The sequence below is a fragment of the Lissotriton vulgaris genome, unplaced genomic scaffold (genome assembly GCF_964263255.1).
Source record: "Lissotriton vulgaris unplaced genomic scaffold, aLisVul1.2 SCAFFOLD_1499, whole genome shotgun sequence".
Taxonomy (NCBI): Eukaryota; Metazoa; Chordata; class Amphibia; order Caudata; family Salamandridae; genus Lissotriton; species Lissotriton vulgaris.
In genome coordinates, this window is record NW_028252508.1 from 449269 (window position 1) to 465999 (window position 16731).

General features: G+C 43.5%; 1 protein-coding gene across 2 annotated transcripts in view; it reads right to left on the minus strand.

The window, feature by feature from the left end:
• LOC147662133 (ankyrin repeat and SOCS box protein 15-like) overlaps positions 1-16731 on the minus strand; it is a 276030-nt gene that overhangs the window by 145947 nt on the left and 113352 nt on the right. For both annotated transcript variants that reach the window (XM_086951086.1, XM_086951085.1), the window contains one exon: positions 3941-4065. In XM_086951086.1, coding sequence (XP_086807212.1) covers positions 3941-4044 — 104 coding nt within the window. In that variant the 5' untranslated portion in view covers positions 4045-4065. The remainder of the gene's footprint in view (positions 1-3940; positions 4066-16731) is intronic.

Sequence of the window (16731 nt, forward strand, 5' to 3'; positions counted from 1 at the left end):
CGGAGGTGCAGTTTAGTCAGTGTACGCGTGTGTGTTAAATATCAAAATAGTGAACATAGAAGAAGGTAGGTGGTACGCGAGTGGTAAAAATGAAAAACGGACCATGCAGAGAGAAGAAAAAAATAAAGGAATCGGTCGCCATGATGGACGAGTAAAAAATCATATAGATCATATATGATTTTTTACTCGTCCAAGGTTCTCACTCTATTTGGGACACGGTCTTATCTTTGCAGCACTTCAGACTGTCGTTTTTTTTTTTTCACCCACATTCCTCCTGTAGACTGTGCCACCTTTTTGAGTTTCCCAACGCCCATTCTTTGACCGTGGTTCACCTTTGGTTTCTGCATGTGTGAGACATATTTGTCACATTTTTCCCTGTAGTTCAATTACTGATTCTGGCTTCATTCCGTTTTTCATTTTAGAGTATTCCCTTGAAAAAGGGCTCAGGCCCGAAATGCATCGGGATCTTTGTTGAGGATTATAAATGTGGATTTACCAAGTGTGCCATAACACAAGTTTGGTTTGATATACAAAGATGAATATGACCACAAGAAAATATTCATAGTGAGAAAATTAAAAACCATGAAACCACGTATATAGACTTGTTGATCAATTTGTTGATGGAATAAGACTACGGTCCTTTTGGTTGTGCACTGGAGCGTTCCCCTCCCAGTAGGGGGACCCTTGAATTTCAAGGACAGTGTGCCCTGAAAGTCTAGCTGAGTGCCAATAAAATGGACATCCTTACTGAGAAACGTGGGAAAGAAACCAAAACTTACCAGTTAAAGGACATGAGCGAAGCAGATATAATAGGGACAAAGACCATTTTCATTGAGCTGATCTTGCGGAAATTAAACAATAAGATGATGAGGTTATGCTCATCCACCCCTTGAATTAACCAAGCAGAACTGTTGAAAGACACTGATAGTTACTTTTATAGATAGATTAAGTAGAGAAAAAGGGTATAAAAGAGTGTTTCCGGACTTAAGAAAAAACTCTCTTCTTTGATTTCCATCTGTGTATCCTGACATGCTGCCAGAATGCTGAATTTTCCTGAGGCGTAAGGACTTTGAATTTTTCTGAACTTTAACTTTACTTGAATGAGTAAGGAGTCTTTAGATGAGGTTAATAGCTAGAGAGAATAGGGAGATGAACTTTGGGAACTATTATGTCTTTTGCTAATATTCGTGTCCTATAAATCTCAATAATAATGTGCTTATTTCCTGAGCTTTGAATTAAATGAAATATAAATGTATGAGTTAAATTCTTTCTTTCTCTTAAAATCTAATTGTATTAAACGAATTTATAAGTGAATAAATAAAGGTCATGCTAGAAGATTTTTCTTTAAATAAAAATTAGATGAATGAAGAATTAAGCTGTTCTTGTTCATCCTTAGCCTAATATTTTACTAGCAGATCCATAGACCATTAAATGGCGGTGTGTCTGAATAAATTGTCTCTTTGATAAAACCATGGTAAACAATTTAAACTGCAGGTGTACATATTATAAATATTTAGCTTAATTTAGACACTCCGCTATGATTCAGCCACTCTCCTTTGAGTCTCACCAATCCATGAAGTAGAGAAAAGTGTGTATGAGTGACTCACAGTGTTATGGGCCCCACTGATGAGTAAAATGTGTGATTTGAAACTTCAGGGAAAGGTGACGAAGCTTTAGAAGATATTTCCGGAGTAGCGCTGCATCAGCTGCACGGGCACATGAAGCAGTTGTAGGGGTGGGCCAGCTGGTCAGATGGCTTCTTATTTCTAGGATATGTTGACATTAAAGGGAGGTATATTTGCCAGTCAAGTGATAGAACATTGGGAGTCAAGGTTCTGGATTAAAAACAGAGCCTGGGTGTACAATGATTGTGGTTGTTTTTAATGATTTGCTCTGGATTAATATAATAACTACATTTAAGTAGATAAATGCTTAAGAACTCATTAGGAATGTGATTAAAATGGGAAGTTACAGGTTTTTTTTTGTGCATGATGGGGGTTGAGGGTAGGATGTGTTGTTTCAGTCTTTTGTCTAAACTCACTAATGTATTTGAATGCAGAAACAGGCAATCCTGGTTGTAGTCTCCATTTTGTTTTTTCCCCATGAACAATTGTTGAGAATATCGGAATTAAAACTACAGATGGGAGGGAGGGTAATACAATAAGGTGGCTCTAAATGATTATGTCAGTGGTATTCTTTTTTGTGTTAGGGAGTTGTATGGTGCTAAAGACTCAATAAAGCTTACTGGATCATCTACCTTTTGTTAAGTTATGGTGGGTGGCAAAAACGTAGGGCATTGAGCGCACCACATCGAGAAATTGAGCAGATCATAAGTAGCATTTCCAAAGTGTCCTTCATGGCCAATCATCAACGGATGTATGACGATTCAACGCAAACAAACACAACGCACACCATTACATCGCATTCATCACATCGCACACACCATTACATCGCACACATTCACCACGCAAACCATTACATCGGACTCTTCATTCACACGCATGGAAACAACATTTTCATCGCACACTACGACCACGCATTCTATCCCATCGCAGAATTATCCACGCCAAACACAGTACCACGCCCTGACACTTCCCTCAACCCTAACAGAAAAGGCAAAACAGTCCCATTCACAAACATTAACCCTAAGCCTTAACTCAAATGCCTAAAACAGTACCAGGTCCGACTCGGAACCCTAAGCCCTAACCCTAAAGCCTAAAGCCTAAACTGTGGCATATCCGACTCCTAACCCTAAGCCCTAGCCCTAAAGCCTAAAAGACCCCCATACACGCTCCCAACCCTAAGCCCTAGCCCTAAAGCCTAAAACACACACATATATGCTCTCAACCCTAAGCCCTAACCCTAAAGCCTAAAACACACCCATGTAAGCTCCTAACCCTAAGACCTAGCCCTAAAGCCTAAAACACAGCCATATATGCTCTTAACCCTAAGCCCTAACACTTACCTGTCTCTCGCAGTGGTTCTAGCGTTGTCTCCCCGCCGTCCGTGTCCCAGCTCCTGCGTTCTAAAAGGACCCGCGATGTAATGGCGGCCGCGATCTAACGTCGTGCGTAGTGAAAGCACACGTCGTAACGTCACATGCGTTGTGACAGCACGCGACATATGCGCATGCGATGCGACGCATGCAATGCGATGGGTGTTTCCCATCATCAACGGCTTTGAATTAGCCCCCCAGAGGCATCTCTGACTCTCCATTTCAGCTGTGCAGGTGATGCAGCACCTCTGTAAAAATCCAACAGGAAAACAGGTATTCAGCTGTTGACGTGACCAGCAGGGCAACCAAAGAACGTATGATAAGACAAAGGGGGGTGCAAAGGATGCTTACGACCTATATGTGCACCTTTCACAAACGTTGATTAAGATAGCGATTGGATGCTCGGGCAGTGGGAGAACTTGATAAATTAAAAGCAGGAAACACAGCCAGCGGGATCTCAGGCCTACAAAAACCAGGAAGCTCGATGTTGTGTACACGGCCATACAGCATTAGGAACCCCAAATATCTCTTTGCTCAGAATTGCCATGCCTATGCCGACGGTATTAAATATCACAAAGCACTCCACATTACTGATCGTACCGACAAGATTTGGCGAAACAGGGCTAATAAAGATAAATTCCATAGACACCTAGATATCGTAACTGTAAATGAGCTTCAAAAGAGGTAATTCCTAGTACAGTGCTGCTACAAATAAAAGTACATGGGTGATTAAAATAGCAGATCATTAAACTCAGGACACCTCAAATCAGGAACAGATGCATCACTTAAACCTTTGTTAAAGAAGGGAAGGTTGGTTGATGACACACATCTCAACATGTACATGAAGAAAGCTACTACTGTTGTAAGTGGAACTCTTCCGTGAAACTCCATGGCCTACCTACCCTATGAACAGAGGCTACATTTCTACTTTTCCTGAACGTTTACCTTTCTTGATATCGAGACGATGCAGGTGTATCTGGGAAAATGGAATCCTCAATGTTTCGCTGAATCTCGTAAGAAGCCAGCAGCTCTTCATCTGCCTCATCCATTTTACTCACTGAGTTATGGAGCTAATTAATGGGAAAAAAGAAGGTTTCATGTGCCGTCATTGAATATTAGAGAATAGATGAAGTCGAAAAACATTAGCAGAAAGGTTATCGGATAATATTCAAATAATAATATTTACATAGAAGTTATTAATTGTAGACAACCATTAGCCCCACACATTTGTTTTTCCAAGATGGAGAAGTCTGTTGGCTTCTCAATACAATAATTGCCAGATCATCATGAATGTATTGCAGTGTTTCCCAAATTGTGGATCGTGACTAACTTGTAGGTCGCAAGCACATTTTTGGTGGATTGAGAAAGTCCTGGTCTATGTGAAGTAATATTTCAACTGATTGGCCCCATTTGTGTCTCAATGTAAAGGAGCTGAACAACGGCCCCATGTCCAGTTTTAAAACACACCTTTGCAAGTATGCCTAAGCAATAAAATGTCTGTATTTGTTGGTGCTATTTATTTTTAATTCACAAAACCACTTCAAAATACAATAGGCTCACTATATATGATCATACCCAACAATACCACTTGTGTATGACTTCACGCATAAATTGAGAAAGATGGGTGTTGCTTAATGGCCAGAGATGCCAACTTTGAATTTCCTGAACAAGTTTCAAGTCCCAATGTTGGCTCAACATCCTTTCATTCTGGGCATATGTTTTTTGGTGTTCCCACAGCAGCGCCTATAAATACAGACAACGCAATGGGAACACCAAAAACACTTCCTGCACGGTATGGACTTCTAAAAAGTCCATGCCGTGCAGAAACTGGTATGCATGCACACAGGGGGGGCACATATTGTGCCCCCCTGTGTGCATCACCAGGGCACAGAGGCTACAGGGGGTGCTGAAGTCCCCCCTCTGTTCCCTCTCTGCCAGGGTTTTCACAGTGGAGGAACCAACGTGAAAACCCTGGTGGAGAGAAAACTCCTAATATGCGTGGTGGGACCACAGGGTCCCGACGAGCATATTGATGCCTCTACACCATTCCCTGGCGGCAGGGCTGTGGCGATTCTGACCACCCGACTCCTCATAGGGCAGTCTGCAGATGCCACCGCCGCACCCCCACAAATCTGGCGGTCCATGGATCGCCAGACTTGTAATCGGGCCCTTAATCTCCAGTATTTATATTAAAATTAATCTGGTGCTCTTGTTATATATATATATATATATATATATGCGCTCCAACTCGCTTGCAAAGTGCTTCGTGCACACAGCGGATACGCAGACAGCAGAGAAGAAAACGCCAGAGCCGGTCTTTAAATCGTAGTGCATTTATTATGTGCAAATTCGGTGCATGTCGTCAGACGCGTTTCGGGCACGTCCGTGCCCTTGCTCACTGATGCTGAGCGACGCCCACATGGGCAGGTGCTGGAACTTAAATGGTGTACTCGCTGCAGTGCTTCAAGTCTTCATTTAACTGCACGCCACTGAAGAAAGGACAATTCCTGAAACGCGTCTGGCGTATATTGAGCAAATGCTTATCTGTGACGATTCTGCTGGCAGGCTGTCAACGAAATAAAGGAAGCTAAAAGTGATCTTCTTGTGGCATCTCCTTATGTGGGTTCCTGTGTGTGAAGACCGCAGTGCAAACATGATTTATTTAATTATTTATTTTGAAAATTTTATAGAGCGCGAACAAGACCCTTGCGGATATGAGCTCTTTACAGTAAGTAAAGTTCTTTATACATCAGTTAAATGCAAGTCAAAGCTCGTATACATAACATCTTGTAAAATCGAAGTAGTAAGGTACATCACAAAACTATCCCGGTGAGTCAGGTGAAGTGTAGATATAATGTCTAGGTTGCCTAGATGGTCCCTTGTCATAATAAGGGTTAGTCGCGAGGGTACTTTTGGTCTCAAAATTTCTTTAGAACATGTTCAGGTAAATTTGGCCATGAGAATCGATTTTACTTCCTTTTTGAAAGATGCAGTCGAGGAGTTCAGTCTGGTTTCTGGGGGTAAGGCATTCCAGATTCTGGGCGCCATCCCTGGAAAGGTTTGGCTATGTGTTTTCTTTTTGTTAAATCTTTGCGGTTTCAGTAGTAGGTTTTCCGCACTTCTTGAGGATCTGATCCCACCAGAGATCGTCAGTTTCTGTGCCAGATAGCTGGGTGCCTTGTGATGCATGGATTTATGCGTCATACACGCTATTTTCAAATGAATTCTGGCTTCCAGAGGTAGCCAATTCAAGGATTTTAGGTCCTGGGAGATGTGGGAACTTCTTTTAGAACCAGTGATGAGTCTCGCAGCAGCATTGATTGAAGCTCTTAGAGGTGCCGTTGTAGCTTTGGGCAGGCCACAAAGAGAGACACTTCCGTACTCCACTCTAGGGATAACTAAAGCTTGTACTGCCTGCTTGAAGTCATTGTCTGGCAGGAAGGGTTTCATCTTCCTCAGCATGTTCATCTGGAAGTTTGCTCCCTTTGCTACGTTGCTGATGTGTTTTTGCATATTGAGGTTACTGTCAAGAGTTATTCCCAGTGATTTCGCTGAATCCACGATGGTTGGTTGAACGTTGAGTGCCGTAAGATGTTTGATCCAGTCTTGCATTATGGGGACTTGGGCGGGTGGAGCTATTAGGAGGAATTTGGTTTTTAGGGCATTCAATTTGAGATGGTTTTCTGCAAGCCATGTCTGGGTATTCCCAAGAGTTGTGTTAAGCAATTTGATGGCTTTTAAGGTATAGTTGTGTGTCATCAGTGTACATGTGATATTGCATGTTAGACGCCTGTAGAATTTTGGTGAGTGGTTCCATGAAAAGATTGAACAATGTTGGGGATAGTGAGGACCCTTGCAGGACTCCCAAAGTTACTCGGACGGGTTTGGACAGGGAGTTGTGGACCTTGAATTGTTGTTGTGTCTGGTTTTGGAGGAATGAGGTAAACCAATTTAGCACTGACCCTGATAATCCCATTCTGTGTTTCAAAAGATCTATCAGGTTCTCATATTTGACCGTATCAAAGGCTGAGGAGAGGTCTAGCAGGATGAGTAGGTAGGTTCCATTCTGATCAAGGATTTGTAGCGCGTTGTCATTTATATGTGTCATGGCTGATTCAGTGCTGTGGCCTGCTCAGAAACCTGATTGGTATTTGTTAAGAAGGTCAAAGTGATCAATATGCCTTGTCACATGGAGGTGTACACATTTCTCCAATAGTTTGGCCGAGGTAGGAATATTGGAACTAGGGCAATAGTTGTTTAGACCGTAGGGTCTGCCGTGGGTTTCTTTAGAATGGGTGATACCTGTCCGGCTTTTCAGGGTGTCCAGGATGCAACCTTGTTGTAGTGAGCTGTTTATGATCTTCGTCCAGAGAGGCAGAAGCAGTCGAGGTAAGTCTTTATTAGCGTTTGAGGGGAGAGGATCGGTGAAGTGATTGGCAGGATTCAGGGCACTAAGCATTTTGCATATAGCTTCTTCAGTGTAAGTAGCAAAGGATGACCAGGCTGCGTCATTTTGTAGGTCAAACTTTGATGGCATTTGGTGCGGTGCAATTGGAAGTGATGGGGAGGTTTTCATATGAGGTCCAGAGTGTAAGATTAGATCATTGAGGAGGTCCTTCTTGATGTTGTCAGTCTTCTGAGTAAAGAAGGCAGCAAATTCTTCACAATTGGGTTGCAAGCAGGCTATGTCTTGCGGACGTTGAGGTGCATCCTTAGATTGGGTTTTGATCAATTCAAAAAGCTTTTGGGGACAATTTTTTGCTTGCTCTAGTTGGTAGCTGAAGAAGTCTGCTTTAGTGAGCTTGATCTTTCTGTAATATGTATTTCTCTTCTTCCTTAGACTCTTGAGGTGATTGGCGGATGGAACGGATCTCCATGTGCGTTCAGAAGTTCTGAGAGATCGTCTATCCTCGTTGAGTATTCCTTTGTACCAGGGCTTAGAATCTTTTATGGAGACTATTTAGTTGAAGGGGGCAACCTCATTTATTATTGAGTTCATGGAATTGAGGTAGTGATTGGTGAGATCATGGACTTCGGAAGTCCCTGCAGGGGCAGACGTAGGTTGAAGCTGGAAGATGGTAATATGTTAGGGTTGATTTTTTTCAGGTCTCTTTTCCATACTTTTGGTCTTGTTGATTGAACCGAGTTAAGTTTCACTATTTCCTTGATAACGAAGGTGATATTATGATGGTCTGACCAGTCGCAGGGTTGGATCGACTCTAACTGACTGGAATCTCTTTGTAGTGTGTAGGGCTGTTACAAATTTGGGTGAGGTCTAGGTCATAGAGGAAGTTTTTGAGACTATTGACCACTGCATCATTGTGGTCGTTCCAGTGGAGATTGAAGTATCCAAGTAATATTTGGTTATTTTGACGCCCAGTGTTCGATGCGACCATATCCATGAAGTGTTCGGTGAAGGCGAGGTTGTCACCTGGTGGATGATAGATGGTGTGTAAAGAGCATAATGGTTTGCCATTAATGGTGATATTGAGGCATACGTATTCACAAGAAAGGAATACAGGGGATATGGATCTGTTTACTGAGATATTGCTACGGTATATACAGGCAATACCTCCCCCTGTTTTATCAGTTCTGTCCAGTCTGATGATGTCGTAGTTTGGGGGTACTAGTATGTCAATGATTGGTGTGGAGGATTCTTTTAGCCAAGTTTCGGTTAACATTATCAGGTCCGGTTCTTGTGTGAGAATGAGGTCAGCTATGTCCACTGCGTGTCTTGAGGCCGATCTACAATTTAGGAGTACGCATTTAAGACGGGCGTGAGGAGGGATGAAGTAGGTATCTGAATGAGGGGGACTCTTCTTAGGTTTTTGCCAATGACGCCTCTAGTGTTGTGTTTAATGGTCCTGTGAGGGTTGAGGGGATAGTTGGGAAAGTCATTGAAGTGGTAGTGAAAGGGTTCGTGAGAGAGGGTTCATATGAGTGTAGTAGAGATAGTAGATCACCCTCCGAAAGCAGATTGGTGCTACGGATTGGGAGGCTTGATTTATTACGGGAGGGAACTGATTTCCAGCTGGGGAGAGTAGGTTTCGAAGTGAGTATTAGGTGGTTCAGGTGCCCGCTAGATTTAGACTGTCTTGTAGCTCTGGTAAACCATGGTTGCTCGATATCAACTCATTAAATGCTTGAAGTTCTTCTTTGATTTGACTGGGGCCTGGTGCGGTTATGAGCAGGGTTGGAGGCTGTGTTATGGATGTGGATGGCTGCGTTGTAGTCTGGTCAAGTCTGGGGTCTGGTGCAGGTATGAATAGAGTTGGAAGCTGTGTTATGGATGTGGATGGATGAATTGTGGATGGGGATGGCTGAGTGTGGATGTGGCTGGCTGGGTTGTGGGTGTGGGAAGTGTACGTGGGTCCAATGTGTGATCAGAGGGCGGCGTATTTTCTATGTGCCAATGGAGTGTCCTATTATGTTTCAACACCTGAACAGGGGGCTGGAATGGGGGATGTACGTGCTAGGAGTATCAGTGGGCAGCAAGGATGAGGTAGCGGGAGTGTTGGTTATGGAAGGCATGAAGTTGACAAGGGTGGGAGCTGTGATCATAAACGGAGAGGATTCAATATCTGTTGGGGGTGCGTATGCTGCCGCAGTCGTGTGAGGTGAGTGTATTACGTGTGGGTCAAGCAGCGCTTTAGTGGCATGTGTCTCCAATGTGAATAATGGTCGGTGTAATAGAGCAACGTGGTTGGTGGGAGGGTTTGGTGAAGTGATGTGATGTGTGTTGGTGGAGGGGTAATCTGGGTGGAAGTAGCGTATAATTTGGATACAGGTACTGGTCGGAATAGTAGTGGGGCGTGGTTGTCAGAAGGGATTGGCAATGTGATATATTGTGTACTGGTGGTGGGAGCGGTTTGGGGTTTAGACACTTGTTCTTTAATAATGGAGAAGATGTTATACAGGAGATTTAAACTGCGGTCTGTGGATTGCATGTGGATGGTTCTGTTATTATAGATGGTGATAGTAGCGGTCAATTGGAATAGCTGGGAGGGGGAGATATAAATAACTAGACCATGCGCGGTTTTCCTAGTGGAGGAGAGCACAAATAAAGCTAGGAATGCTTTCCTTCATTGTGCTCGTCGTTTCGTGTGGAAAATGATATCTGTGGTTGTATGCCTGTTGTCTATTGAGAAGTAGTGATCAGCGTTGGGTGCTTCAGGGTGAACTTTTATAAAATTGTGCTTAAAACGTTTGGTTGATTTTCTTGAGAGGTTGGGGGGTAGATGATGGTGCAGGTATGCGTGCCTGTGAGCTCCATGATAGAACAAGCACAGTTGGTGAGACGTTATGGGGCGAAAAGTGTATGGTGCTCGTATGGGGGTCTGTGCTATGCGGTGTGATGGGCTTGGGAGGTGGGTGGGTATGGGAGGGGGAAGGAGCAACTGTGGTGGTGGCTAGATTTTGGGCTGAGGGGAAAGGGGGTTGGTTCTAGAGCCCTAATGACTGCACCTTGGGCATCAAGTGAGGGATAGGATGTGGGGCAGGCTAGGTAAAAAATAAGATAGAGGGCATAGAGATAAAATAAATTGAAAGAGGTTTACAGTGAAATTCTGACCTGAAATAAGTAGGTAGAGAGGTCGGTGGCTGTAGACTATGGGCTGTACCCCTGTGGGGGAGTCAGTCTAATATGGCCGCCTCCTTTGGAAAGAAGCTCATAGACAGCCATGAAGTCCTATGTATTTTTCTATTGACTGTGGATAACCCAGTGTAGTCTTGTTTCACTTTCCATCCATCTGTTGATGATTTTAGTCCTTCTTCAGTTATTATGTTTTGGTTCCACAGAGGTCACTGTTTCTCTCTGCTTAGAGTGACTAGTGGCTGGAGGTGGACCCCTCGCCCTTGTTGTTTATGTGGTCGGCCATTTTGCGAATTTGCGACCCAAAGCTGCTGCCAAACCAAGCTAGCGTGAAATCATACATAAAGATAGAAGTCAAAGTAAAAATAAAAATAAATAAAGGTACTATTAAAGCGGAATCCCGTGGAATCAGCCCATGAGACTATTAGGGATGATTCTATGCAGGCGCGAGGCACCGCACTGTCATGGACAATGTCTGAGGGGCCGTTGTTGAGTTGTCGGCTTTAACAACCTTTGATAGACAGATTGACTCAGGTACAATGTTCTATGCAACCTAGTATAAAGGCTGCAATCCCAATGTCGCTGCTGCAGTCATTGCTTACCCAGTCTGATCGAGCTGCGGGCTACGTCAGCACCTCCCTTTGATGACCCAGGGTTCTCTTGCCATGGTGCCGTGGTAGCTGTGTTCTTATTCTTTTATCCCAAAACTTCTGTAAACGATATTACATAGACGCACTATGGGCATTGTTATGCGCTGATCCTGAGGGGGTGAGGCAAAGTAGCGACTCCTTCCGTAGAGCCGAGAGTTGTTCCATATGACTTGGCCCTAAATCCCTCGATCCGTGAGGAGATTAAGAACGTGATATCCGCGATGTTGTGTGGAGATCCTGCAGTGTCGAAGATAGACTGCAGCTTCGTCCGGGAGTCACAGGGGTTTGCTCCGTGTGCCTCAGGTCCAGATGTCCCCTTCCCTCTTCGATCATGGGGCAGTGCTCTTCAGGCTGCAATCGGGTTCATCTTCCTCCTACAGTCGGTGATCCTCTGTAGCAATTCAGAGCCTGAGCTTGTGCGGAAGGAGTTGGCCGGCAATGAGCTCAGGAGACTCCGGTCAGCTCTCCGCTTCGATGATAAATACTCAGCTTCGCAGATGGCGGCCAGTTACTCGTCCATTCCCAAAGTCTGTACCAAGGTGAGCCTTGTTATTTGGCCCCGATCCTTGTACGATTATCTCCACATGATGTGTGAATTTTTCCTGTTTTGCTTGTATGTTCTGTCCCATTCGGTGACTGCCAATGACCGGGATATTCCAAGTAATGGATCCCAAGCGCTTGGAGCTTCTCCGGAGAGCTCCAACCAGTCGGCCACACCAATTCGGAATTCCTGAAGCCTTTCGCATTTCAAACATTGCTGTTCTTGTTCACAGGCATGGAAAGAAAGAGCAGCAGCAGCAGCGTCTGTGGACACATCTGTTAAGCATTTCCCAAGTCCTGCCCCAGTGGGCGGCGCCACACGGCATGCTGGTACTTGTTGTCCCACAAATGTTCCTCCCAAGTGGGTTCTGCTGCACTTCTAAATAACATCCAATGTCTTACCCAAGTGGGTCGATTTAGTGCCAGAAAACTGTGTGTGCTGCATATCAAATCATTCAAAACGGCCCTCCCCTTATCAGGTGTGGCCACAAACGCTGCTGCTGCTCTTACTTTCCCTGCCTGTGAACAAGGACAAGCAATGTCTGAAACGCGTAAGGCTTCAGAGACTTTGAATTTGGTGTGTGTGATCCTGTTTGCACTGCGGTCTTCAATAAAAAGGTGTCAATCCTCACGAGTGGCGTCTCCACATAGGGCAATCTTTTTTGATATTTGCACAGTTGTCTAGAATGTAAATTATTATTCCACACATCAGTTGTCCTCAATCCCCGTATTAGCACAGGAATTGGAAGAATGAAAGAAAGAATAAATTGCTCTGTCCCTAATGACAAAACCGGTTGCTACAAGAAGGGTTGCATTTATGCTGATAAATTGTTATTTAGACATTTTTTGTCTTTCTTAGTCATATTTGGGCAGGATTTATCCATGGTGAATGACTAGGCAGAAAAAAGACTGACCGATGTGTAAGGAAAACAGCTTGTGAACAGTATTTTGTTTATGTTTATTATTACACGTGGTGTATACAAAGCATATTTAAAAAAATGTCGGGCCATGAACTGACGATCTGTGAGCAAGGGCAACCGCCCGAAAAGCGTCCGATTTTGCAGCTATAGGAACAATACCTGTGCCTGAATCTTGGGATTCGTGTTGTCTCTGTTCGCCGAGGAGGAAGTGAGGAGACAGAGTATTTTACTATATTTTTTATATATATATATATGTAGTAGTAGAAAAGCTTTATTCGAGTTATAGACTCATAAAAGCACAACATACATATTTATAAAAACATCACACTTAGTCAAGGCATTTCATCCAATACATTAAAACAGTTGCGCAAGCTTAATCATTGTAAAACAAAACATTATACAAGTAAAACATAATCAAGAAACATTAGGAGAAACAGAAAGAGCTCTCCGCCTAATGGACCAAGCCCACCCCAGGTACTTTGCTATTCCCATGACAATAGGCTCCTCAGAAGTAGTGCAAATAATTCTCTGCGCCTCAGCCGCACTGGATGTCCCAAGGTTCTTGCAGATAGGGGTTAACCAGACCCTTCTTGGGGAGGCATAAGCCTTACAAGCAAATAGGAAGTGTCCCACACTTTCTTTAGTTGCGCCGCACGCTGGGCAGCACTGGGTGTTCAAACTCTTCCACCTGCCTGTTAGATCTCTCAACGGGAGGGAACCAGATCTTAATTGGAAAAATAACTTTCTGTCCATAGGAACAGTTATACTGTCCCAGTAATTTTCCAGTGCAGGACACATTTTGCTTTCCAAAAAGCGACCTCCCATTGAGTCAGATTTAACCCTTCTCCAAAGCCTCTCGTCTATCCATTCCCAATATAGTGCTTTAAGTGTATTTTTACTTGGGAACACTTCCCCCGACGGATTGTCCCAAAGGTTGGAAAGACCTAGTTCACCTAGCAATACCCTTAAGTTTTTCAGCCATGATATTTTATGGAATGTATCAATCTTGATTATTGCCAGGAAGCCTTCCCCATAATGCCTAATTTCAGGGGTGGACCAAAGTCGCCTCCAAAATAAGATGGGACGCAGTCTGGCTCGGTCGGTTACCGATCTTCTTCCCAGGTCGAGGCTAAGAGGGATTAATGGTGTACTCTGGGGCAGTCCCGTAATACCCCTAAGAAACCTGTTCTCAGCTATCTGTAATGAAGTTAAATTGTCAAAACCAAACAGCTCCGCCCCATATAAGGCCGATCCTATTGCCTTAGCATCGTATACAGCGAGGACAGGTTTTATGGGTTTAGTTTTGGATCTATTGTGCTCCACCCGTAAGGCCCCCGATATTTGCTGATGTTTCAAGACCGCCTTTTCTATGTGGTGGGACCAACCATAATTACTTGCGATTTGTACCCCTAGGTAGGTGAACTCCCTTACGACCTCAAGCCCAATATTATTCAAATGTATCCTAGGGCGAGGCTTCTGTCCTCGGGAAAAAGCCATCAGCTTGGTCTTGCCTATGTTTACTTCCAGGCCATGCTCCTGGCAAAAGTCGTCAAAAATATTCAGGGCCCGTTGCAATCCAGCTGGGGTTTTGGACATTATCAAAGTGTCGTCAGCGAACATCAGGATCGGAACCCTGATGCCCACCAACGAAGGCGCATCCACACTAGCGTCCTGCATCCTGCTGACTATCCCATTGATATATAATGTGAAGAGCAAGGGCGCCATTGCACAACCTTGGCGCACCCCACGCTCCACAGGGAAGTCAATTGAGGATTGGCCATTTGTCCCCCACTGTACTTTGGCAAAATTGCATTCGTGCAACCTCATAATTAAAGTAAGCAATTCTGCGGGAATGCCTATCTTACTTAACACTGCCCAGAGCTTACCCCTTGGGACTAGGTCGAAGGCAGCCCGCAGGTCGACAAAAGCGACATACAGGCTGCCCCCACCAAGAAGAACCGTCCCCCACCGTAACATAGTAAAGTGAAACACCTGGTCGATGGTACTGGTAGCCCTCCGAAAGCCTGCCTTAAAAGGGGAAAGAGAATCATTTTCGTCCACCCAGTCCATAAGTTTGTTTACCACCATCTTCCCAATTACTTTTTGGACGGTGGCAATCAAACTTATGGGCCTGTAATTAGCTGGAAGGGATCGATCTCCTTTTTTGTGGACGGGTATAATAATGGCTCCCTTCCACTGTTCTGGGACTTGCGCACCTTTTGCAATTGCGTTCCCTAATAGGAGCACATATCTGCCCCACCTATTGTTATCATTTTTAAAAACGTCCGAGGGTATCCCATCTAATCCCGGGGCCCTGCCCCCTTGAACGGAGCTAATTACAAGTTCAACTTCCTTGGCGGAAAACAAATCATCCTTGGGAAATACTGCCAAGATTACATCCCCACCACCCCACTCCTTTGTCTCAGCATATTGGGGCCTAAAGTAATTCACCCAGTCGGATTCAGCGACATTATTATCCGGTTTTTTTGGGGTACCGCCTCTGCCCCACTTTACTATCTTCCAGAAAAGCCTGGAATCCTTTGCTCCAGAGGCCTCCTTCAGTTCCTCCCAATGCTTCTCATCCCAGTCTTTTTTGGCCAAGGAAATGCTAGTGTTATATTGCTTCCTGGCAGTTTTGATTGCTACCCTGTCCCTGCTTCTGATAGCATTACCCAGTGTTAATCTGGCTGCCCTGCACTGTTGGTTAAACCACCCTGCTGGTTTAGAGGAAGCTGTGCGATTACCCTTACATGTTCTCATAAAGTATGGCTTTAGGGTGGCGAAAAGATTATTATGGATTTCAGTGATCGCCCTAGATCCTGGCAGTGTGGCACTAGCTAATTCCATGGAAACAATTGCTTTGTCCACTTCAGACCCAATAAAATCCATGGAGGCTGCATTCGCCAACACCGAGGGCCATTTCAATCTACGCATATTATTCGCCATGTCTGGGAGCAACCCATTACTAGCATGTAGATTAGGCTGAGTGTGCTTCCACCAGGTATGGGTCACGCAAAGAGGGTTGTGATCACTTTCTATCCTGCCCTTGACTTCCATGTCACAAACCCCCTGCCAATATATATATATATATATATATATATATATATATATATATATATATATATATATATATATATATATATATATATACACATGCAGCAGCTGCAGTCTCTCAAAACGCCACCACGACGACAGAGAAACCACGCAAATCCAACGTTCTTTTTAGGCACAGGTATTTAATTTGATCGAGTTACCAGATCTGACGCTTTTCGGGCATCCGCCCTTGCTCACAGATAGTCAGTAAGTCAAATGGTCAACATTTAAATAGTAGCTGTTCCATAGTTTTTTTTCCGCAACACACATTTTTTTCTTTCACCACGTGATCATGAAAAGTGAAGACATACTACTCAGTATGGAACATATAAAGTATGTTTTCCCAGCAATTTATAAACATTTCGCGAATTAATGTTACTAAAAGATGGATAAAAAACAAATAGCATTTAAAATCCACAGTAACATAAATCTGAATGATATATATACACATTGTATAAAAAATTAAAACAATGTATATTGAAAGTATGTACAAGCATAAATGCAGTGACCAAAGAATTACTGTTTAAAATACCATTTTGGTCCATATTTGTGCAAATTACGCAAACAGAATAGATGTGCAACAAAATGCAAAGAACTTGAATGTGCAAAGTACCGTATTAAAGTGCTGCAAAGTTTTGTGCAAAATTGCAAGGGAAATAAAGTGCAAAATTGCATATGAATAGACAGTAGTAAGATCTAAAATACTCTGTTTTAGTGAAAATAATGAAACCTAGTACAGATCTAATTGGTGCAAAATACGCAATTATATGGTCCAAAGAATACATATTAATATATGCAAAACTAGATTCCTATTAGTCCCTGTAAACTTTAACCAAAAAATGATATAAAGTAGCTATATAAATACAATGCTAGTTATATATAATGTCAATCGTTCAGAATTTTTGGTAGTTAGTTTGGCATAAATAAGCGAAAAGTAACAAA